Raw genomic sequence first — 25,622 nt, 5'->3', positions numbered from 1 at the left:
AGGGGACGCCACTCAAAATCTCGTTCCAACTGAAACTGAGAAAATTAATCTTTTCTCAAAGTGCCCTTCCACAAGATGAAGGGTACATTCATAAAGTAATGTCGTGTTCCCTACAAAGTACCCACTTCAAAAGCTCTGAACCTTGGAGTGAGTAGGGCATAGAGGATCACTTGTGATTGGAATCTTTACCCGATCTGCTGTAGCGTGCTGTTAAATGCAACTACACTTCATTTTCTTCAATAGGCCCATGATTTACAAAGAAATCTCATAATGACAGATTATTACTGTTACTGTAAGATTATTACAAGATTTTAATTTAGTTTTCTTTAATTTTTTTTAATTATTGAAATTTCTCCCCTTTTTCTGGATGATCAGGAGGACACCATTTGATTTGTGAACGCGTCCCTGCTGCCCCCTTCTGTGCACGTCACCGGTGTAGCAGTTTTGCATTCAGCATGGACAGACAAATTACTTGTTGCTGGAATCTTATGGCATTTCATCGGGTTAGGATGGTCCATCCTGTTTTTTGGTAGATGTTCTGAAGTTTTGAGTTCTGAAAGTTACAATATGTTTTCGTAGTACAAGGAACTCATTTCATTCCTCATAATATTACCCCTTTAAATATTTTAGGATGCAAATTAAGGCTAACCCAAAAACTTGAAATATAATCATCTTTGAACAATTTAAAACATTTACTGTAGTGAAGGCAAAGTAACTTTATTGTAATAATTGTAAACATTTACTGTAGGTGGAGATTGTCATAAGGTACTTTTTTAATAAAATGTGTTGATCTGATATAAATTCAGGAGGCTTGTGTTAAATCTGTTGGCATTTTAAATCGCTGGATGTGATTCAGACACGGCACAGGCGAGATGACTTAATTAATCTCCATCATCTGCGGTACCACAAGTACATTGCAATAATCAAATTGAATTAAATGCATGTCATCACTTATTAATGTGGAAATATTTCTTCAATGGCACTAGAAAATATTGTTCCAGCAGTTCAAAAAGGATTTGAACTTTTTTAATGTTTGAACACTTTAAATTGCATTTAGTGACTTATATTTCTAACCTCTAAGGCAGTGGTTCCCATCCCGGTTCCTGGAGGCCCCCAAAAACACTGCACATTTTGTATATCTCCTTTATCTGCACAAACAATTCAGGTCGTGGTGTCTCTGCTTATGAGCTGATGAGTTGAATCAGTTGTGTTTGATTAGGGAGATATCCAAAATGTGTAGTGTTGGGGGCCTCTAGAAACAGGGCTGGGAACCACTGCTCTAAGGCTTTCACCTTCTCTCACCCTTTCTGTCACACACATATTGTCCCGCAACTGTCAGATAAATGGCTTTTTATTTTTAATGTTTCATTCATAAGCAGACTTTCATAAAAATGTCCATCTGAGATGGGATTGTTTTTACAGTGTGCTGTATAGACTGTGGTATTTGATGTATCTGGGATAGGGAATACTGCAAATGAGGATGTGTTTGTTTCTGCAGCGCTGAAAGCAATTGATTTCCATGCACAGTTAAAGCATTTTGTAAGTGTGCCCTTTAGACAGTCATCTTCTGCAGAGCCAACAGGCAATCAGAGAGCAGAGAGAATACCATCCCTTCCCAACCAATCAAAATATAATTGCTCAGAGGTTGCTCTTTTATAGATCTGGAGCCTGTACCATGAAGCCGGTTTCGGTGGCTAGCCAGGTAAGTTTTAGTTTTGTTTGCCTCAACCCCTGGTTTTAGGTACCATGAAAGTTGGTCGGCTTTTAGCTGTGTTCATCGCCATAGCAACTTGCGCTACATGGCTAACCTGCTCCATAGCAGGTTTCGTTCTGGGTTACAGATGGCTAACAGATGCTGAATCAATCAGCTGTGAGTAAAATGACATCTCTAACACAATCGAGTCACTCCCCCGTGTCTCTTAAAGCACACTTTACAAATAAAATCTTAGAAATCTTAGAAATCCACAAAATCGACTCTTCATGATAAATTATTTATTTGAGAATCTAAATGTAGATTTTCAGCAGATAGGGTGTTGTATTTTATTTAAAATTTAATTGTTTTTCATTTACCCTCTTTGCCATAACAAAAAATATCTTTGAAAATATAAACATAATATATTAGGCTATCTATAAAACAGCCAGTAAGATGATTAATATGATACCTGCAAAAAATTTTCATTTTTAAAAGCTCAAAATTGCTATGGAAAGGGGTGAATGCCACCCAAACCCTTTCTTTCTTTCATGGACTCGAGATGAACATACAGTATTTTACTTGAAAATTATAATAATATAAGCATTAAGCAATATAAGCAGTACACAATATACATCTTTTATAAAAAGGACAAATACGTCTTATTGCATACCAATTTTTTGCATACAGTATTCCAAGTGCTCACTTTTTAATCAATAGTAGCCTTTTTTTATGCTTTTTTTTTTTTTTTACTAAAGACAATGTACAAATTGTACATCAAGAAAGAGAAATTTAAAAAAAACTATGTTATTTTGAATAACCAGATCAAATAACCATTCACAACATATTCAATAAACAACATGTGTAATTCATTCAATTACATGTTATATTTTATTTCAAATAAAGTGGAAAGGCATCACCTCCTTTTTTAAATATTAAATGAGATAGGATAACATAACTCATTTTAACTAATTTTGTTCAAAAACCAAGAATCTGAAGGAAACAATCGAAATTAATTTATAATATTTTTAAGCAAATCCCATTTATGTTCACATTCCAGACTTTTATTATTCATTTTAAATGTTACTTTCTCCATTTGGTATATTTCCAAAATCATTTCTCTCCATCTTTGAAATTGTGGGGGTTCTGATTTAAGCCAATTTTTTTAAATCTGTTTCAAAGCTGCTTTCCGATTACCCTAAATATATTTTGTTCAGTTTTATTTGTCACGGTTTTTTTTTTTAAAGGAAGAACCCAAGATGCAGGATGGCAATGAAAAGGGGTTTTATTTAAATGAAAACACAACTCTACAAACACAAACAAACAAAAACTCTCATGGGGGAGAAAATAATAACAGCAAGACAAAAAGAGAACTGAAAACAAACCGACTGGGGAAAACTGGAAAAGACAGGAACACTCAACAGGACTGGAAACAAACACAATAGCTGTGTCTCGTTTGGAAGGCTGCGTGCTAGGTAGGACGCGTCCTTTGAAGGCTGCAGTATACCGAGTGTCCTCCTTTAAACAAGCCTCGTTTAAACGAGACGGCCTTCGTAGGACAAACAGAAATGGAACAAAACATGGTTGCTATGACAGCACGCCACTCTTTAACAAGTGCGAGCGCTTTGAGTGAGAAGAGAACAAAGTCCCTCTGGAAGGGAATGCATGAGGTACATTTTAGGAGAGTTATGATGTAGAGAGAAAAGAAAATAGATTTTACAGGTGTACTTTTAGTCTAATACATTATATATTAATATAATTATACATATTATATACTCTGCACCCATCTACTGAGGTACTTCAACTTGGGAATTAACATTATTTGAGTTTGAACATCATATTTACGGGCAAATTGGCGTCATATTTTTTAGATATTTCCATTGAAGCAAAGAACTGTGAAGCAAAGAGTGCCCACAAAGGATACACCTCATGCATCCTCTAAATTCCCGTGAAAGGTCGCATTCAAAGGCTGCATTCGAAGTGTCCTACTCGCCTTTCCTACAGCCTCGATGACATATGCAGCCTCCAGAGGACGCAGCCTTCCAACTGAGACACAGCCAATGACATGGTGGGGAAGACAAGTCAAAGGAGAGAATATATAGGGGAAGGGAAGATTGAAGACAGGTGCTGTCAATAATCATGAGCAGTGCGAATCAGCACTGCCATGGCAACACCTGTGAGAAACACGAGGGAGAGAGGAAAACAACAGCACATGGGACAGCCTGAGAGATGGGCGGAGGAAACTGTCACAATCTTGCCAAAACAAGAATAAAACAAGACCAAAGAGGCAGGATCATGACATTATTTCTTAAGGACAATGGCATTTAGGGGGCCTGGGTAGCTCAGTGGTAAAATACGCTGGCTACCACACCTGGAGTTCACTAATTCGAATCCCAGGGCATGCTGAGTGACTCCAGCCAGGTCTCCTAAGCAACCAAATTGGCCTGGTTGCTAGGGAGGCTAGAGTCACATGGGGTAACCTCCTTGTGGTCACTATAATGTGGTTTGTTCTCGGTGGGGCGCATGGTGAATTGAGCGTGGTTGCCGCGGTGGATGGCGTGAAGCCTCCACACACGCTATGTCTCCGTGGCAACGCGCTCAACAAGCCACGTGATAAGATGCACGGGTTGACTGTCTCAGACACGGAGGCAACTGGGATTCGTCCTCCGCCACCCGGACTGAGGCGAATCACTATGCGACCACGAGGACTTAGAGTGCATTGGGAATTGGGCATTCCAAATTGGGAGAAAAAGGGGAAAAATCCCCCCCCCCAAAAAAAGGACAATGGCATTTTACCCAAAATAAGGTTTTCTGGATGTATTTCTATTGTGCAGTTAAATATTAAATTCAACTGTCTAATCACTTCATTCCAATAAGTTGTCAATTTAGAGCACTCATATAGAATTTGACTGGTAATGAGCCTTTTTTCTCCACAATTTCTCCAACAATCCCCTTTTACCATGCTATTGTATTTACTTCTAATAACAGGTGTTATAAAAAATCTCATTTTTACCTTCCAAGCATATTCCCTCCAAACACTGGATTGAGTAGTATGGAATGTACTATATGATATTTCTTCCCAGTCTTGCTGACTAATTTTTATTTTTAATTAATCCTCCCATCTATATATAATTTTGTTCAGAGTGTCCTATATATCACTTTCAGGTGCACTCTTTAAAATTCCTAACATTTTTATTGGATTAGTTGTATTGTATGTATCAGTTATATAATTTAGTAATGGATGTATTTCCTTTTTTATTTATTTTACTTTAACTTCTGTTAATAAATATCTTCTTACGAGTAAATATTTTAAAAAATTGAATTTGGAAGCTCATACTTTTTTCTAGGTTTGAAAAAGTATCCATTCCTTTATCAGTGAACAGTTGGTGATATCTTTTCAGACCTCTATCTGCCCAAAACTTAAATTTGTTATCTAATCTATTTGGCATAAAATCAGGATCTTTAGCAATTTCTACAAAATTAACTATATCTTTCTTAATTTTACTATTTAGAACCAAATTCTAAAAGGACTAATACAAATATGATCTATTGATTTAAATGTGTTGCTTTGTTTGGGTAGGAATAGGGATATACTAATAGGTTCCCCATTTGATAAATTTCCATCTTCCTCCATTTCACTTTAGATTTTTCGTTCATCCAAATCAATATAATATCATACAATATAAGAATTTGGGCAGCTTTTTAATAATTCATTACATTTGGGAATTCTAGTCCTCCAAGCCTTTTTGACAGCTTAAGAATTTTAAGACTGATTCTAGGTTTCCTATTATCCCATATATATTTACAAAGTAGATTATTCCATTGTCTAAAACAATGTTTTGGTATTTTAAATCACATTTAAAGAAAGTGAGAAGTGAGAAAATGACTTAGTGGGTCATTGGTGTGTCAGACCAATAACCTCATGTCAGTCTGAGCTGACAGAGGACTGGATCCCCAAAGCTGTTCATTAAATAACACAGCAGTGCAATATAAATTCATCTGCAGAGGAAGACAGGAGTACAGGAGGAAATCATAGCAGGGCAGGAGCACAGGGAAAAGAGTAGAGAAGGTAGAGAAAATGTTCAGTTGTGAATGTCTTGGGTTCTCCTGAGGTTAAGGGAGTATACCATTTACTAGCTTATTGGCAATTAAATGTAACAGCTGTCAGGTGGGTTAGCTGTTAGATTGCCATTGTACTCCAAACTCTCAAGTTTGTGTTGTCAACCCAAACTTCTGCCTCAAAGCAAAAGGTGATTTTTCCTTTAAAAAGATAGTTTATCCAAAAAAAAAAACAAAAAAAAAAAAAAAAAAAAAAAATCTGTCATAATTTACTCACCTTCATGTGATTACAAACCCATATGACTTTCTTTCTAATGTGGAACACAAAAGGAGATGTTTAATGAATATCCCCCTCAGTCTTTCCTACAGTGGTTAATTGATATTGACACACTTTAAAGCTCAAAGAAGATTTTAAGAAGAATATTTCAGCTCTGTAGGTCCAAATAAAGCTAGTAAATGGTGGCCAGAACTTTGAAGGTCCAAAAAGCACTTAAAGGCATCATAAAGGTAATCCACACAACTCCAGTGGTTAAATCCATGTCTTCAGAAGCAATATGATAAGTGTGGGTGAGAAACAGATCAATATTTAAAGGTGTAGTATGTAAGATTCAGAAACCCTTGTTATAAATGACACCTGTGGCCGTTGAGTGAACTGCAGCCAGCTACCTGTTGCTCGCGCTCATGCACACACTCCATAGGGACGCGAGCGAGCGAGCATCGACCAAAACAATGACGTTATGTACAAAGAGACTGAACGTGATTCACCAGCATCATGCTGACAGATGAGGTAGCATAATTAAAATTACACAGTTATGATTGTTTTACTACAAACTTTGAGGCTAAACTAAAACTACTTATCAGCTAACACAGCATACTGATACAGCTACATACTACCGAACTATACCAGACAGTTTACTGTTGCACTGCACTGTTATGTTGCACTATCGTATGTTTTGTATGTCATATGATGTACTATGATCAAGAAACCAGCGTATTTGCTTAAATGTATCCTGTATACCTGACTTTTAGTATAAAGAGAAGATCGTTGAAATTATTTGAAAGTTATGAAGCAAGATAGCTTGCAATTTGTCAGCATTAGCAGGCAAGATCAAGTTAGCTAAAATTACACAGATCAATCCTTATGGCACTATATTTCACATGCTTTGCAGTTATGTAAGCTTACCTGTCCAATAAGAAGAACGTCAATTCAGGGTCGGTTTTGATCCCCAAAACCGAACGAAGATCCCTCCAGGAATCAAATGCCCTGCCGATGTTCACTCTAGTTTTCGCTCGACCACAATCATGTTCACGCTTAGCCAGACGGGATTCAGTAGGTAAATGTGGTTTTTTTTTTTTTTTTTTGGCTTACTCTGAGTTTGTGTAGGAGTCGGTGTTGTGCTGGGAGCCAGATATTTGCTGGATTCCATCTCTAAGATAACGTTAACTAGTGTTGCATACTGTCTGTTGACACTGTTAAATAGTGGAAGAGAAGCACTGAGGCAAGGGTCTCAGGAGTGCGCATAAATGTCACATCCTTTGGATTTTCCCAGCAAAAGCGACCCGCTCCCTTCGCATGAAAATCAGTCTACAGGCTTTAATAGGCAACCTAGGAAGTCAGGGAAGGGCTAATTTTTTAAGTTGCGTTACAAGCCATTCACACATTGGCAAAAAATAAAAGATGAATATTACATGAAAAATGTTACATATTGCACCTTTATCCTTTTCGCACACGAGTTTCTCCTGTACTGATGTCATTTCCTCAGTGTCCTCAAAGTGTTCCGTTGTCCACGTGAAATTTAGTCATTACAATCACAAGGGACAGTCCAATTAGTCATTACAGGCCAGTTGTTCTCAACCAGGGGGCCTAAGCACACTTTCAAGGGCAGCTAGATGACTTAAAATGAATTTAAAATAAGTAATATTAAAATAATCTAACTTCATTAAAATGCTTTAAATGAAGGTGTATGCTTACAGCTTATAAACAGACATTTTCTAAAACTTCTAGAATAAAATTAATTGTTTTAATCAGACACTTCTAGTTTCAGGGAAGGGGGCTTTCAAAATTGTCTCGGACAGTGGGGGGCCTTGGAGTCAAAAAGGTTAAGAACCCCTGATATAGACCACACCCAAATACTGTTAAAGGATTAAATGAATCAAGATTCTTTTGATAACTTCTTGTCATAAGGGTCTCTAATTGATACACAACAAATGTTTTGCAAATCAGAGAAACGACATAGAATGAGTTAAAAAAGTAGGTTTTTCATTCAGTTCAGTGTCGGAAGTTGTCTCCTCATAAATCCAAGGAGCACTTAAGGATTCAGAAGAAACAATAATAGTTATGTTAATTATTATTACCAAAAAGTACAAATTAGCTTATTATAGTTCCACCTTCTGGCTGATTCTCACAAAATTTGGTTTAAAGCCTAATTCAGCTGCTCTCAAATTAAAAAAAAGAGTGACGTGAGAGAAAGTTTAGTGTAAGAAAGAAGGGCCAGTGGTGTAGGCAAGAAAGCACATCGACTTTCGTGCATGACTTGCGCTTGAGTGGTGTGGAGAGATGAATTCTACGCTCCCTTCTAAAACTATATTTTTTCATTTTACTGATACCAGGCTGAGGTTGGCATCTCACGAAACACAACTGGCTTTTTTTTTCAGTTTGGATAAGCCAAAGATCTGAAATCTTTTCCCAATCACCTCCACAGTTCCCATGGTGACGGGGGCCCTGTGGGATTCAGGTGAAGCTGATACAAATAATGTGGGTCTCTTTCAGTTCCTTTGATTCCTAAATGCAACAGGTTTATAGGCAAACATTAAACATATGGTTTATTAAAATCGACGGGAATTAAAAAAAAGTTATAATGCATGTATGAAGCAGACACTTTTTTCTGGTTTCTGCCAACAGCACATTGGTTCTTATTCCAAGAGATATGGACCAGCCAAGCATGGAAGACCCCCATCTGCTGGATTTGTTTAGAATGAATTGGTTTAGCAGCCATCTTCTGCAAATACTGGTGAAGTTAGTGATGCAACTTTGTTACAGATTCAGGAATGGTCATTATGTCTTATACAGGACATATGGGTTTCCATGAGGTGAATGAAGTCTGCCATTTAACTGGCAGCATAGTCTGTGTGCTAGCTGTCAGATTGTCATTGTCACTTTGTCAGTGCTACTCTAAACTTCGGGGTTAAAATTGCAAACTGCAAAGAAAAAAATGTATTTCTAAAATGAGCCCTGTAGCCTATGGAACTTTTGAAAGCCTCTTGAATTTAAATTAAACTAAGAGCTGACATTTTTCTAAGTCATAATAATAATGAAGATTTGATGAAGCAACATTGTTTTGTCCGAAGTTTCATCATCCTTACCTATTAATCCTTCGCTGTCACCATGAGGATCTTTTAGAGTCCTCATGAAATATAACATCTTATTCTGTAATATACAAAGATATTTTAATGGATATATGATGTCTTTTTGTACATACAATGCAAGTGAATGGTGACCAAATTTTCAAGCTTTAAAAAGGACATAAAGGCATCATAAAGGTGATCCAAAAGTGATTTAATCCATGTCTTCTAAAGCAATCCAATCGATTTTTTACTTTAGATCTTGACATCAGCAGTCTCCTTGGCGATTATGATTTGAAGCTCGATTACACTTCCTATCCATCTTTTTCCTGAACTTGGAAGTGTTCCACGATTCGACTGTTTTCACTCGCATCAGCGTATATTTTTAGCAGGTAATGTAATGTTTAAGGTATTACATTTTTAAAAATTGTCCAAAATCAGAGTCGAGATGACCGTTTTTTATAGACAGTGCCTCTCCTGGGTGTGTAGATGACATGAAGAGATGGTCAGAGGTTAGTTACGTTTATATTAATAATTATTTTGAGTTGTTATGACAGCCAGCATTGGCACAAGTTGAGCCTGAAATTCATTTTTATACCAAGGAACACTTCAGTGGTTGTTGATCTTCTCTGGATCGCTTGTTTTGGCAGTTTTTACTTGCCGTCTCAAGACCAGAAATACAAACCAGGCAATTAGAATCATCATGGCGCCGCCCAGTGGTTGCTCAGGAAAACTGTGGATAGTGCCATCTAGTGCTCTGCGCATGCGTCAAGCACTAGGAAGTGTATTCAAGCTTGAAATCATGATCGCACCTAGAAACTGCAATGGCAAGATGTACAGTGAAAAAGGAGTTACATTTTGGTGTGTTCTCACCCTAAACCAATCATATAGTTTCAGAAGAAATTAATTAAACCACTGGAGTCTTATGGATTACTTTTATGCTGCTTTTATGTCATTTTTGGAGCTTAAAAAATTGGTCACCATTCACTTACATTGTATAGACAAACAGACATATCTCCATTAAAATATCTTTGTTTGTGTTCTGCAGAAGAAAGAAAGTCATATGAGTTTGAGACAACAGGAGGGTTAGTAAATGAAGAGAGAATTATAATATTTTGTTGAACTATCCCTTTAGGTTTCTGGGTGTTTCGCTAAATTATATGTTTTTTTTCAGTGCACAGCAGCATAGCAGGAAGTAAAAGTTATTATTATAGATTTTCAGTGTCAGCACTTAAGTAATGCTGTTTTTTTCAGAATCTTGTCCCCTTTGATATATAAATAGGTTTCATGAAAAGAGTAATGTGGCATATTGTAAACAGGATTGGTCTGCTTTATTTCCTTTACATCATCTACAGGCACCATATTTATTAAAAACAATGGCCGGATTTGTCATGCATTGGAATTACCCTAAAAGAATTCAACATTTTCAAATGACTTCTAATGACTCTTGTAATAATATCAATTAATTACATTTGCTCACAACAATGCCTGGGGTATGAATGCTTGTGTTAGGAGATGCAAATTTAACCGAAAACTGTCTGAACTATGTACTGTGGTCATTTTGTGGACTGGTAAACAGACAATTATAATCACAAATTGCTTCACTTAGTCATCCTCAGTTAGACTGTAATGACAGACTTCACAAGAGCTGTCATGAAGAACCAAATTATTCTCCACACGCTGCCTCTGTTTATCTCTATCTGATGGAAATGGCACGTATTTATCAGTCAAGGCTGAATAACAGTTTAATTTACTATTATCAATTTGATCTTTTTCATAATCATTCAAACAAATAGCAAGCAACTTTTAATGTTAAAGACAGTTGCTTCAGACTAAATATCAATGTAATATTTTTCTCTATGCATGCTGTCATTATTTACTCACCTTCATGTCATGTCAAAGTGTCACGTATTCCCTGTGTTTTTGCTTAGACTTTTATGTTGAAATTCTTGTTTAGTTCCTGTTTTCTGTGGTTTTGTAGTCCTTTGTAGTTTTTTTTTTTTCATGATTGGTTCTCTCTGATTGTTTTCCCAGGTGTTCCTTGTCTTCCTTTGTGTATTTAAACCCTTGTTTCCCCTGGTTAGTTTGTCAGTCTTTACATGTGTTGTCATGTTCTGTGCTTGGTTTCCTGTGTTTTGTTTTTTTATATTCTGAGTTTCTTTGTTTATCCTTTTGTTAATAAAGCTGCGTTTTGATCCTCATTCCTCGCCTGCCTCGTCACATAAAGTTAAAGATTTTGAAGAATCGTTACTCAACTCCTGCCATAAAACAACTGTTTATAGTTTAAAGTCTCCAAATCCAAAGTCAAACATTATATCAGATGAGCTACCACAGAAGTTAATTTTATTGGAATAAGTGTGTAAATGTACTGCAGGTGGGTCTGTACTACAAGTGTTAAAATTTATAATTTTCCCAGTATTAATGGTGTTTCGATATCATAGCAGTGTGTGAGTGTTAGTGTGAAAAATAAGTGTTTGTAAAGTCAATATCAGCCATTGTACTCGTGATTTGTGTGAAAGTGAAAAAAACACAGTTGTTGTAGCCCCTTAAGTTTTAATTGCACCAGGAAACTGCAGCAAAATGTAGAATTCAGCACAAAAAATGTTATATGAAACTATGTTGCTATTATGAGTTTTAACTCCTAACTCAAGCATTAACCTAACCATAAAGTGTAATTCCTTACCCAAACCTTAAACCTATAAGGTGTTGGATAGGAGGCTAGCTAAAATTTGATGCCTGTATTGTATCAGTTAGAAATTCTGTTTGTTGATTTGTTGGTCTCTATTTCAGTGAAGTCACTTTTCCATCAGAGCAGCCATATTCATGACCATAAGCGGAAGGAAGCAATGGCAGTGAATGGAAAAACAGCTGTGAAATGTTATTTATAAAAACATCAAAAAGTAGCTTTTAATCCATGCCAAGTACCAGGGAAATTGTATACAGGTCTGAAGTCAGCACAGATATTGCCACATTTGACATTTGTGGACATTTAAATATATTTTATCCACGATTTATCTCCATACGCCGACGAGTCTGATGTGTGACCAGTGTTGTGCCAAAATCTGACTCCCCATCAGATCCTTACGCCATGTTATCCTGATTGTTCCCTATCCCTAAAGCCCTCCCCTAACCAAAGTAGGGAGTCATTGGTCCCTATCCCTCAAGAAATAACTTTTTGTACGAGCCGAGTTGTACAATATCTTAATAAGAGTTGTCTATTACGAGATTATGTTGAAATGTAATCAAGTATCGATTCAGATAATAACTATATGTTATGGTACTTTGCATATTTTGGATTGGGGGTAATAATTTAAGAATCATGAAAAACCCATATTTGTTGATCACTTGTTGGTTACATTCCTGTTACTTTCGGCTTGAAGGAAAATATTATTATTATTTATTTATTTATTTTATAGTTCAGCAGTACCTTTTTCAAATGAAAAGATTTAAAATAAAATAAACTTGAAATTCAGGTACAAGTGGCACAGTTTCCTGAGAATGATCCATATTGATCGTTGATAGCTGTTTGCTGCATACAAGTGTTGGCACATTGATCATGTTTTAGTGTGTGTCATATGATTGTCTGTGTGAGGTGGAGAAAAAACAGGAGTGTGTGATATGTGTGTGACTCACTGCCAATAAACATTCAATCAGCACTACACGCTGAAAAACCCCTGAGACCAACATTGTGATTTTATGTTTACAGGTCTTTATCCATTTAATAAATATTGTAAAGTAATCTATCTTTCTTTCTTTCTTTCTTTCCCATCTTGTAAAAGCATTTTGCCACATTCAGTTGTGCTGAACAGGGCTGCGTATGTGCCAACAGTAGATGTGTATGTGGCAGAGTATGACTCATTTTCAGTCTGACTGAGCTCAACCTGTTCAGCTGGCTGGATACTCCTATCCCTCATATCTTACAGAAGTGTTAAACTCTGCAGCACAGTGGAAGGGGAAAAGGAAGTTGCAGGTACAAATATGTCATGTGGAGACATTTCAGGGAGAAGCTTGTAATTTCTTGGTCACATGACTGGATGAAGTTGCCAGGGTTTTTGAGCTGTAGAAATAAGTTTCCAGTAAGCTCTGACTTTGGCTAACCTGAGGAGTTAATTTGGTAACACTTTACAACAAGGTTCCATTTTTTAACATTAGTTAACATGAACTAACAATGAACTATACTTTTACAGCATTCATTAATATTGATTTATGTTCATTTCAACATATGCATAGTAATGCATTTTCTAAATCAAAAGTTGTATTTGTATGAACTACTTGAACATGAACTAACAATGAACAAATGTATTTTTATTAACTAGCATTAACAAAGATTAATAAATGCTGTAAAAAAATATATATTGTTCATTATTAGTTCATGATACCTAAGCATGTATTAATGCTAATGAATGGAACCTTATTGTAAAGTGTTACTGTTAATTTTAAAGGATGTAAGTAATGACAATCCAAAGTATGACTCAGGAAATGATGTCTTTAAAGATGTCTCCCACTTGTTGCTATGGTGAAGTGACCTTCTCCAATGAATAGTATATTTTGAATGCTCTTAACTAGCCATAACCCTTTGAGAGGAAGATATGCTTTACAAAACACATGATACATCATGTCTGTAGCCTTTGGCCAAATCGAAGGGGAGTTGAAATGTTTGATTTCGGTCTGTGTAGAATGTCAACATTTGAACAATTTGAAGTTGGCCGAGCATTCATGATTTCACCAAACATTTATTGTTGGCCTTTTGTCATCATTAATTACTGTAATATGCCACTGCCCACTTTCAAATACACATCAAATAAATCCTCAATGCATTGAAAGACATTCGTTCAGGAATCGGACTGCACTGATTGCACTGTATGTTTCACGCTGTACTGTGGATTCAAAAGAACCATGTCATAAGAGTCATTCGTTCAGGAATCAGACTACACTGATTGCGCTGTATGTTTCACGCTGTAGATCCAAAAGAACTGGCTCATACGAGTCCTTTGTTCAGGAATCAGACTACACTGATCGCACTTTGTTTCATGCTGTTGATCTAAAAGAACTGGCTCATAAGTGTCATTAGTTCAGAATGTGGACTACACTGTGTGTTTCATATTGTAGATACAGTAGAGGGGCTGTGCTGCCACTGAATAACACTGCAGGAAACACTGTTTTTAGTATTTTAATACGGTTTTCTGTTCACCTGCGGAAATGTGGTCATTTATTAACCGTTAACGAAACCAAAGGACATGACCCTTAAACGATTCCAGTATTTTTTAAAAAATATGGAACCAGTTCTAAACCCTACACATTACACACACAACAACAACATACATCATACAAGCAACATACAAATTCAAAGTGTAATAAAATTGTTTGTTGTCTTTGCCTTGAATCTTGAATGAGTAATTCCAGCACAGTGCTGTGATGATGGACTCTAACCCTTTTAAGTGTAGCAGCAGAGAGAGAGAAAGCAAGCATTGATTGTGAAGCTTTGACTGAAGTTCATCACTTCATAGCAAAATATAGACCTATTTAATAAACCATCTCAGATGCTTTGGTGATGGTTCCCTTTACTGTCACCACATGGGGCTTGATGAGTCTTTTAAGCATGCTCTCAAATGACCTCTGAATTAGAGCTGTGTACACTCAGCTCAGTACTCAGTAATGTGTTAATCATTCTGATACACTGCATGTTGCTCTAGACTCTATAGGGCACATGTAATGTTAGATGGAACAGTGCATATGTTGGTATTTTCATGTTTAAAAGAATATTATGTGGGCCATATGATGTCTCCATCTCTCTAGGGCTTCTGTTTTGAATAAATAATAAATTTCAAATAATAAATTAATTTTTTCAAATGTATTTAATTAAGAAGATAGTCTGTATGGTGTAGTGACTGTCTAGATCTAGACTGTCTAAAGAGAAAAGTGAACAACAATCCTAGCAGTCTGGAATAGTTTGATCACACTGTATGTGCCTCTTTAAAAGAGCCAAACACAGACCCCAGAGATGTATTTGACACTTTTTTTAAGGGACTGCGTCCCCATATGTTTTTCTATTATAATTGCAGAGCTTGGAAAATGAATACCCTACACCATTTTAGCACTCTGAAATAGGATTGTTTTCTCACTAAGCGATGTTGACACGTGTGTTTCAGTTGGATTTGGCCATTTCTGACCTTTTTAGGTAAGAACGGTTAGAACAGAAACAACAGAATGGCTACAATTACAATTAGGCTGACCTAGCAAAATAATTATTTGTGTGCTGCACAATTTGAAAAGCACTATGCAGGGTTGAAATGCAAAATTATTCTTGTACACAAGACATTGGAGGCATTCATGAAGAATAGTGAAGCTGAAGAGAGTGCAGGAAGGCAACTAGGCTCGGTTTTCTTCAATGGGAGTTCATTCTGATACTGTTTGCATCAAGGATATCATGTATTTGAAAGCTTTGCAACAGACAAGATCAGATTCATCTATTCTAAACAGATTTTGTTTTATTTTATAATTGTCGAAATTACAAAAAACATAATATAACGAAATATAAAGGTGCAACTGTATTATCAATGATTAGTCTATATTATGCAATTGCGGCTTTATACGACACAAATGTGAGTTATAAAGATATAAAGTCAGAATTTATTCCATGGTGGGACCTGGCTTCCTTTTAAAAGTCCCACTGCATTACCATGGTTATTTTTGGGCATAATAGCCATGGAAGTACCATGACATTCTTTAAAGTAGCCTACCTTGGAATACCATGTAAATACCATGGTATATAAATATGGAAATGGTATATATCATAGTACCATGGTATTACCATCTGATACCATGTTATCACCACCAAACCTTTTGTAAGGGTAAAGAATAAAGCTATCTCTCTAAGTCCATTCCAATAAAAAATGACAGAATGTGTGTTCTGCTCAACAGATTAACTTGTGCTTTTGGTCCTAGGGTCAGATAAGGTTGAAAACCCAATATGTGTGAGTTTATTGCTAATAAGAAACACCTTTTTCTGTATCCAAAAATAATCCGACAGGTACACAATCTTATGAAGCTCCAGGGGCACTCCCACATGCTACCTGCTACGCTGTGGCCCGTTTTAGTCTGTTGTCATGGAAACATTCAGGGAGGTTGGAGGGGGTTGTTGTTTTGCCTCCCCATTTCTCAAGATTTTTTTTTTTTTTTTTTGACATGGTGCATTCTTAAGCATTTATAACTTTCAGCTGTGCTCTTAAAATGCTTTTTTGAGGGAATTTCATGATGGGAATAATGAGAATGTGAATGTGATAAAGTCTGTTTTTATTGATGAATCACAGCATGGCTTCTATTTAATGGGTCTCTGCCTCAGCCTAAGATCGATCCCCACCCATTGACCCTAATCTTGTTTATGCAGCTGTGTTGCACCACCTAACAATCTATCCTTTGACTTTATTGTAGTTCACCCCAGAATGACATTTTTTCATTATTTTCTCACTCTCATGTCATTCCAAACCTGTATGTTTTTATATGAGAAACACAAAAGAGAAATAAAAAAATAAAAAATAAATAAATAAATAAATAAATAAATAAATAAAAGTAGCCCATCTGACTCATGAACTGTTTTCTAAGCCTTCGGAAGCCATACAATAGCTTTATGTGAGTAACATGCAAAAATGTAAAGGTATTGGCTAGTTCACCCAAAAATGAATGATTCTCTCATCATTTACTCACCCTCATGCCATCCCAAAAGTGTATGGTTCGCCAACCACGGTTCGGTAAGCATTTGCTCTGCGGTTCATCACTAGTTTAATAACGTATCTGGATCATAGTGTTTGGCGAAGAAAATAAAGCGCCAAATAGACATGCGCAGTTGTAACCTCCTCTTATGCACCTGTATGGCTCTGTAGATGGACACGCTCCGCCTGTGTTTCACGTGGGTCAACTTTCTACAGAGAGAAGCTGTCCTATTAACAGTTAGTATGTAAATAATTTGATGACATCACAGTTCTGCGTGCATTAGCTGGCAAAATGGCAAGTGGAGAAAACAAGCCACAAGAGAGAAGCCCCTGCATCATTTAAGTCTCCTGTCTGGGAGCTTTTGTTTATGAAGTCAATTACAACAGCGATGTTCAAAAAACTTTTACAAAACAGGCACTGTTTGCAGACATTGCTCGACGCGAGTGCCGTATACTGGTAATACATCGATGTTTGATTAGTTATTTATGTCAACATCTCCCGAGGATATATAGCGCGGTGTGCACATAGCCGCAGGTGAACCCTGAAACTGCACACAGACACACTTCTTTCCGTCTTTAAGTAGGCACTCGGTGCTAGTTCAGACAGACATGAAACAGGAACTAAAGCGCTTGGGGTGTTCATAGCCAAATTTATGTTGCCCTTACCCTTACTCCGCTGATGAAGATGTGGGATTTCCACGAATGATTAAAATACTCGAGTCACGTTATGACATCCATTCTCATATTAATTTTAATAGCAAGTTTATTTCTTCTATAGTGATGTACAGATTCTGAATGTTGGATATACATTGAGTTGAGATTGAAATTCACTTTATGTTGATGCATGTAGCATAATAATGCAGGTATTACGTTAAAATGTTGAGTGAGTAATTAGAGAAAGTTATTTTATTTTTTTTAGTTAAGAACCCTAACAAAAATTAACCATAGTTTTGCTATAGTAATATCGTAGTAACCATGACTGTAATAACAAGGACTGTTGACACCATGGTTTTCTTAGCAGAAATCATGGTTATGATAGAATTAACCATGGTTTTATGTAGTAATACTGTAGCAGCCATATAGTAACCATAATTTTACTATAGTAATATTTTAGTAAGCATGACTGCTGTCACCATTGTTTTCTTGGCAGAAATCATAGTTTTGATACAATTAACCATTGTTTTACAAAAGTAATACTGTAGTTTCCATATAGTAACCTTGATTTTACTATAGTATTATAACCATGACAGTAACCATGTTAATTTTGTGGTTACTATGATTTTACTACAAACACAATGTTTAAACTATGGTTACTGTAGCAAAAAACATGGTGATTTGTAGTGAGGGCAAATCTCTTGAAGTGTCTGCTACAAAATGGAATATTTGTACTTTGGATTCGGCAGTAATATGTTTTTTCTCCCCTGAACATAACAAATACCAAACTGTACCGAAACCATGACCCTAAAACCGTGATACAAACCGAACCATGAGAAATGTGAACCGTTACACCCCTACAAAGATTTTTAGAATAATTTTTCAGCTCTGTAGGTCCATACAATGCAAGTGAATGGTGACCAGACCTTTCAAGTTCCAAAAATAACATAAAGGCAGGTTAAAAGACTCCAGTGGTTTATGTAATATATGTCTTCTAATGTAATGCAATGCAGTACTACTACAAATCACTATTCTCACTTTCACTTTCAGAATTTGAAATTGAAAGTGGGGATTTATAGTGATTTCTTTTTTTGTTGTTTGTTTTGTTTTGTTTTGTTTTTTAGCTTCAAGGTTCTGGTCGCCATTCACTTGCATTGTATGGACCTACAGAGCTGAGATATTCTTCTAAAAATCATTGTGTTCTGCAGCAAAAAGAAAGTCATACACATCTGGGATGGCATCTGGGATTTTTGGGTGAACTATCCATTTAAGTTGATATTCACTGATATTTTTCGCCAAAGTTCAGGTCCAACAAGCTTTAACATCCAGTTTTAAAAAGGCCACTGATGCCAAAATAGCATTGGTTCTTGTCTGTGTAGTAACCAAATGTGATGCAGCATCTGGATGTGCGTGCCCAATAGACGTGAGCTTCAGCAGAGGCAAAGGTTTTCAGTAAATAATTACTTACATTTCGGTCTGTTCCTCACATACACTAATCGGATGATTCGAAATATAACACACGAGTCGTATGAACTACTTTTATGGTGCTTAAGGTGTTTATTTGTCCTTTTTGGAGCTTGAAAGACCTTGGTCATTATGAACTTCCATTGTGTTACAAGAGCTGCGTACAGATTCTTAACAAAATATATAATAATAATAATAATAGCATACAGGTTTTGAACAACATGAGGGTGAGTAAATAGAGACAACATTTTGGGAGCTATTCTGGTTCACTATTTTAGGTGAACTATTTCTGTACAACATGTATTGTTGTACACACTGTATCTGCATGAGCTCTTTGCTTTATCAAAACAGGTGAAACAAGTGTTCTCTTGTTTATACAGCTTGATGCAGATCGAGAAGAAGAAGAAGTCTTCTATGACATCAGTATGACAGTTGACAACAAACTATACCCGACCAAAGAACCTGTTGCAGGTAAAGATATTTAATGCCTGCTAGAATCCTAGACTGTTTTCTTTTGAAGTTACCTATAAACTTTGATTTAACTTTGGTGCCATCTATATGCTTGTGTACTTCTATAAGCTGGCAAAAAATAATAAAAAAATGCCTCCATTTAAAGTGTCTATTTTGGCAAAATGGACCAATTGTGTGACCAATAAAATTGATGAATGGACCTTTTCCAAAATGTCCATCTTTGTTAAAGACACTGGGGAAACTAGAGGTATGGAGACCATAGCAAATATTATTTTTGTGTTCTCATTTACTCCAACCGCAAAAGAAAAATCTTTTATTATGCTTTCATGGCTTTCCAAAAGCAGAAAAAAAAGAAAAAGAAATAGATTAATAATGGCAGTCAAAGAAGAGATAGATGCCAAATTTACTGTCACTCCCTCAGCAGCTGTATTTGAAACCCCATTGTAGCAGTTGTGAATTAATGCCAGGGTAATATAACACAAAGAATAATGTTATAAATAATGGTGGAAATGCATCATCACTGTTCGCAGGTCCATGTAAACACTTTTGCCAATAAAATGCTCTTTAATATAACAATGCACCTCCCCCTAATAGCACCCACCTCCTACAATCAGTAGCAAGTAGCTTTAATGGTATGCTGGATTGTGACATAAATTAAAGACTATTGAAGTCTCTCGAAGACCAGGGGTGAAGAAAAGTCCTTCGATATGTCCTCTTTTGTGAAATCAATGTACAAATGACTACCCTACCTACAAATTACTTAAACATTGAAAAAATTACACACTTTACTTCAAAACCTATAACCGATCTTGGTTACTTTTTCTTTGAAGCCCATATTTATAATTCATTGTCAAGGCATTTTAAATGCAATTTCATGGATTTGTAATATCTCATAATATGCCTTATAATATGTTATAACCTCTCATTAATACTTGTAGCCATTGTAATACATTATAATACTTACCTATTCATAGATATACCTTAGACTATAATGCATTATAACATGACCAACATCAAATTATATTTGCAGAAGTTATAATGTTATAAAAGAAGTTTTAAAAATTTCTTATGGATGTTTATAAGACATTGATTTTTTCACTTAACTTAAAGCATACATATAATACAAATATCTAAAATAAACATCCTTAAGAAATTTTAAGTGGTTATAAAACATAGGAAGTTATATACCCTCCTGAGATCCAAGCATGACTGCTGTGTGCATTTTTCATTTACCTTTTTGATTTGTAACTAGTAGGACCTAATAAACATACTAAAAAAATTCTAGAGTAAATAGTTTTTCTAAAAATGTATGGCAGCGGGACTAAGTTGTGAAATTTTTAAATAATACCAAGCTATAAAAAGTCTGATTTTTTTCATCAAATTGTTTATTATGTTTCCAGTAGTGTTGGTTATTCTTTTCATGTTTTTGATACATTACAGACATTACATCTGAAATTAGCATAATAAATTCTCATTATAAGTAACGGGCAGCATCATCCAATCACTGCCAACCATGTTCAAATAAAATGATACATTATATATTCTGAATCTATGTACTGATTACCATTGTCCCATGTCTGCCAAACATGTTTAGTGGTTCAAACATCATCTGCAGCCTGAAACTAAACTTTTTCACTGAACTGATTTTAGGAGTGAATGCACTTAGCTGCGTAGAGAGCTATTGGATGCTCCCTTGCTCCTTATTTAGTGAATGACTTAACCTCCAGTGTTCTGTTTATTTGTACTGGTCTAAGAAAAGACCAGTTTTCATCCTAACTCCACATAAAGCCTCTAAAAGCAATGTTTTTCAGCTTTTGGATTAACACATTGATTGTGGTAATGCACAGTAAATAGAGAACTTCTCAGGAAAAAATTTGCTAAAGTACACAGTAGTGTACACTGTGTTTAGCAGCATGACGTTTCACGATTAATCGCACAAATTTTGAAAATGGCATTTTGGATGAAACTAGAGACTCTAATTTTTTACTCAAACAGGTTTCAATGTAAAAACTCAATTAGATTTCTTAGCAGATGTGGTTTTGCTGGCTTTTCTCTCAAAGACAAACTCTGCCGTTATCAGCGGCATGTTGTTTTGTCACATGACTCCGGGCGTCGAATGTTTAACCCTTTACTGACAGCACAGAGTCTCCTGAACTGAGATCAGTCGATTTAAATGAATTTAAATTAGTGTTGCATATATCAAAACCAAAATACAATGTCAGGGGTCGCACGAGGATACAAATGCACAGAATACAAAGGAACACAAATTCAATGTAAATGTTGAGTCATGAAAAAAAAACGTTTGTAAAGCTACAAGTCAGTAGCTCTCAATAAAATATGTTGACTTCTAATGGATCTTACGAGGTTATGTTATGGCTGTTTAAAGAAGATATTGCTTTTTTAACGTTACTGAAAGCAGGCCAAGACCACATAATGGTTAATGAGTAAATAATAAATAAAGCCTTAAGACTTTTTGAACTGTGCTGCTTTTGCATGACAGCACTTACATTATACGATACCTTATATATATATATATGAGAGAGAGAGAGAGAGAGAGAGAGAGAGAGAGAGAGAGAGAGAGAGAGAGAATATATATATATATATAGAGAGAGAGAGAGAGAGAGAGAGAGATATATATATATATATATATATATAGAGAGAGAGAGAGAGAGAGAGAGAGAGTATATATAAATATAAATATATATATATATATATATTACAACTTCTGTGAATAAAATTGGATGTTTTGTGTTACAATGTACTGTGTTATAAATAGTTCAAATTATTTATGAGAAGTTAAATTATAAGGTGTATTATGCATTTATAATGTCTTTACAATGCATTATAAATATGGCCTTCATAGAAAGTGTTACCACGATTTTTTTTTAGAGACTTTTGTTTAACAAGATCTTCTATGAAACTCAAATTGTCTCTAAAAGTGTCAAAACGGTCACTGAATGGGGCCTGGGTAACTTAGTGGTAAAAGTCGCTGGCTACCACCCTTGGAGTCACTAGTTTGAATCCCAGGGCATGCTGAGTGACTCCACCCAGGTCTCCTAAGCAATCAAATTGGCCCGGTTGCAAGGGAGGGTAGAGTCACATGGGGTAACCTCCTCGTGGTCACTATAATGTGGTTCGTTCGCGGTGGGGCGCGTGGTGAGTTGAGCACAGATGCCGCGGTGGATGCATGAAGCCTCCACACGCGCTATGTCTCCGTGATAAGATGATGGTCTCAGATGCGGAGGCAACTGGGATTCATCCTCCGCCACCCGGATTGAGCGAATCACTACGCAACCAAGAGGACTTAAAAGCGCATTGGGAATTGGGCATTCCAAATTGGGTGTAAAAAAAAAAAAACAGTCAATGATTCACTTTTTCAAAGTAGTGAAAAGGACTTGCCATAAGTTTTTCAGATACTGGGTTTAATTAATCAGATTGTATTGATTTCAGAGATCAGAGAACTCTTGATCTTGACAACAGTGTCAATTTGATCTTCTCACAGAAGTCCTTGCAAGGTCACTTTAAGAAAGTTTCCTGCAAGAGCTCAACACAGACTTTCTGCAGCCGCCTGGATCCCCATGCACCGTGCTGACATGTCTGTGTTAATCGGCCTTGACGTTTATTTACAAGCACCGGTAGCACTTCAAGGTGTAAAAAAAATATCAAAATTAACTTTGAGCTGACACCTCTCAAGCCCTTCACTGAGCAATGGCTAACTTTAGCGCTTCATTTCCATCCTGTTAGGCATCCTGTTCATTCTTTTGCATTGTGTAAATAACCAAGTAAGTTACAATTAATAAAGTTTAGGTGTCTGATCTTGACAAGAGCATATAAAAAAAAAAATCTGGTATACATTTTTATAGAAATACTTCCTGAAATTACGAAACAAGCATATACATATATATATATATATTTAAGTTACAGAATTCAAAAAGTACTGCATGACAAGGATGACCCAGCTGTCTACTTGCATGATCTCTCAAATGTTCTTTCAATAATTCCATGCCTGCAGAAGCAAATACATTTCTATGATGCACAATCCAGTGCCCTGCTGGGGCAAGAAATGTTCCATTACTTCACATGGACTTAGGTGTACTGTAAGTTATTTAATACATACTTCATATAATCCTACCACAGCTCCCTGATACTACAAGAAACAGGTTCATATTCAGTCAGGCAGCTCCTCTTCCATCAAGACTCCTTTAAGTGGCTTCACTGGGGAAAGATTGGCTTGGAAAAACAGGATGACAAAGGGTAGAAGGATGAAGCAGGCTATGCTTTCTGAAAGAGAGCATGTGTGACTCTATCTTAAGCCGCTGTCACTTTAGGTTCAGTGCTGGAGAACAGAGAATGGAGGTGTCAAGTGTTGCTACAGTGTATGGTCTATAACAGAGGCGGCCGCTGTCAAAAGGTATCGATCTCTGCCAGCCTAGTGCAGCAGTGTGCTGAATCAGAACTTAAAACAGATGCTTTTTTTCTGAGAAACTGAAACTGTGTATATGTGTGGGTGTGTTTTTCTGTGTAACCTCTGTGACCCATGTGACAATTTTCATGTTCAACTCAGTGAGCTGTCAGAATCTTTGAGTAACACTTCTTGCAGTTAACATCAAATTTGCTCTGGCCAGTTGGAACTTTTTTAGAGAAATCTGTAACCAGGTTTCTATATGCACCGGGAAAAAAAATTTGTGGTGAAGTAAAAATAACACTGTTTTTATTGCTGATTTTGTTATTACATTTGGTAACTTCTTGTTTTGTGCAGTCTCAAGTTCATTTTCTAATCAAAATTTCCCGTTCATAATCAAACATGTTTTTTGTTGATTGTTACCTTCATCGTGCTTTGTGCACCAAGTGATGAGGTCTGCATGCACAGCTCTATATCGCCAGTAATGCAAGGTGAAGTTGTCTAATAGACTGCATAGTATGCATTAAGCTTTTCTGTGGAAGGCTTCCGTGTGCCACGTGATACATGATTAACCTCTTCAACTCTAGAAATATTAATATGAATATAAAAGTCTTTCAGATTGCACTTAAATAGACAAATCATATCTCAGGAATCCGACTGTACGGTTTATTTGTTGCCCTTATACCACAGTTGGAAAGATTTTTAAAAGAATCACAAAGTGAAATATGATATCTGTAAGATATCAAATACAAACTACTCTTTTATGCACCGATTACTGCTGCTGTAAGCCCCAAATAGCTAAAAACTTTATATCTGCTTTTACCTAAGGCAGTTTTCTAAAAAAAAATTTTTACTTGCTAAAAAACTTGAGCTTGCTTGTTTGAATAATCCAATGTTATATCTTGTCCAGAACAAAATATTTGGTCCAGCAGTTAAGCATGCTAAACAGTTGATTGGAAATATATGTTATCAACTATTGATGATTAAAAAATAAATAAATAAATAAATAAATTAAAAAAAAAAAAAAAAAGCTTTCTAGATCACACCTAGATTGAGCTTCTAGTCCACTCAGATGCCGAGATATTTGATGAAATAACGAGGGTGGTTCATGAACTGAAAATTAAACTGAATGTCTATGGACGAGCACATCTCTGAGGGCTAAAATGTGTTAGATTGCCACTTATATTTCAGATTGGCATTTTGTGAGGCAAAGTGATAGAGGCAAATAAAATAAATAAATAAATAAAACAAAATTCTAGTACTTGCTTCCATCTAGTGGAATAAAACAAGACTTTCTGGAGTGAGGTTGAGTGAACAGACCCAGAATTAGATGCTTACAAATTTAGGACAAAAAAAAAAAAAAAAAAAATCTATTCATCATAAGATTGTAAACATATTCAATATGCTTACAATCTGTATTCTCCAGAGTTGAAGAGGTTAAACATAAGTTTAAGGAAAAATCAATATCTGAAATGTTTTAATAAAGTTTTACTAAGTTTATTAAGTACCATTTACATAAGTAAATGTAACTGTATTAAATTAAATATTTAAGTTAAATTTACTCACTTTAACCTAGAAATAATGTAATAAATGCAAAATAAATCTTACTAGTATTTTTTTGCAGTATATTTTCCAGTTGAAAAAGGAGTCTTGAAGCAGTTGTTTAATGCCGAAGAATTACTAGACATCTGAAGTACATTAATCAAAATACTGATTGATGCCATTTGATATAAACATTGTGTTAAAATTACAGCTTTTGTACATTTTTCTCAGATGTGTATAACCACAAAAAAAAAATATGCATTTAAAAAAAGTGTTGCCATCTTGATGA

General features: G+C 35.8%; 1 protein-coding gene across 1 annotated transcript in view; it reads left to right on the top strand.

Annotated features, from left to right (window-relative positions):
- LOC127441992 (adenylate kinase isoenzyme 5-like) overlaps positions 1-25,622 on the top strand; it is a 105,695-nt gene that overhangs the window by 51,346 nt on the left and 28,727 nt on the right. Inside the window, exon 7 of the mRNA XM_051699618.1 lies at positions 19,299-19,389. Within this exon, the coding sequence (XP_051555578.1) occupies positions 19,299-19,389 (91 nt within the window). The remainder of the gene's footprint in view (positions 1-19,298; positions 19,390-25,622) is intronic.

This window comes from Myxocyprinus asiaticus, chromosome 6 (genome assembly GCF_019703515.2).
Source record: "Myxocyprinus asiaticus isolate MX2 ecotype Aquarium Trade chromosome 6, UBuf_Myxa_2, whole genome shotgun sequence".
Lineage (NCBI taxonomy): Eukaryota > Metazoa > Chordata > Actinopteri > Cypriniformes > Catostomidae > Myxocyprinus > Myxocyprinus asiaticus.
This window is presented reverse-complemented; position numbering and strand designations above follow the sequence as displayed.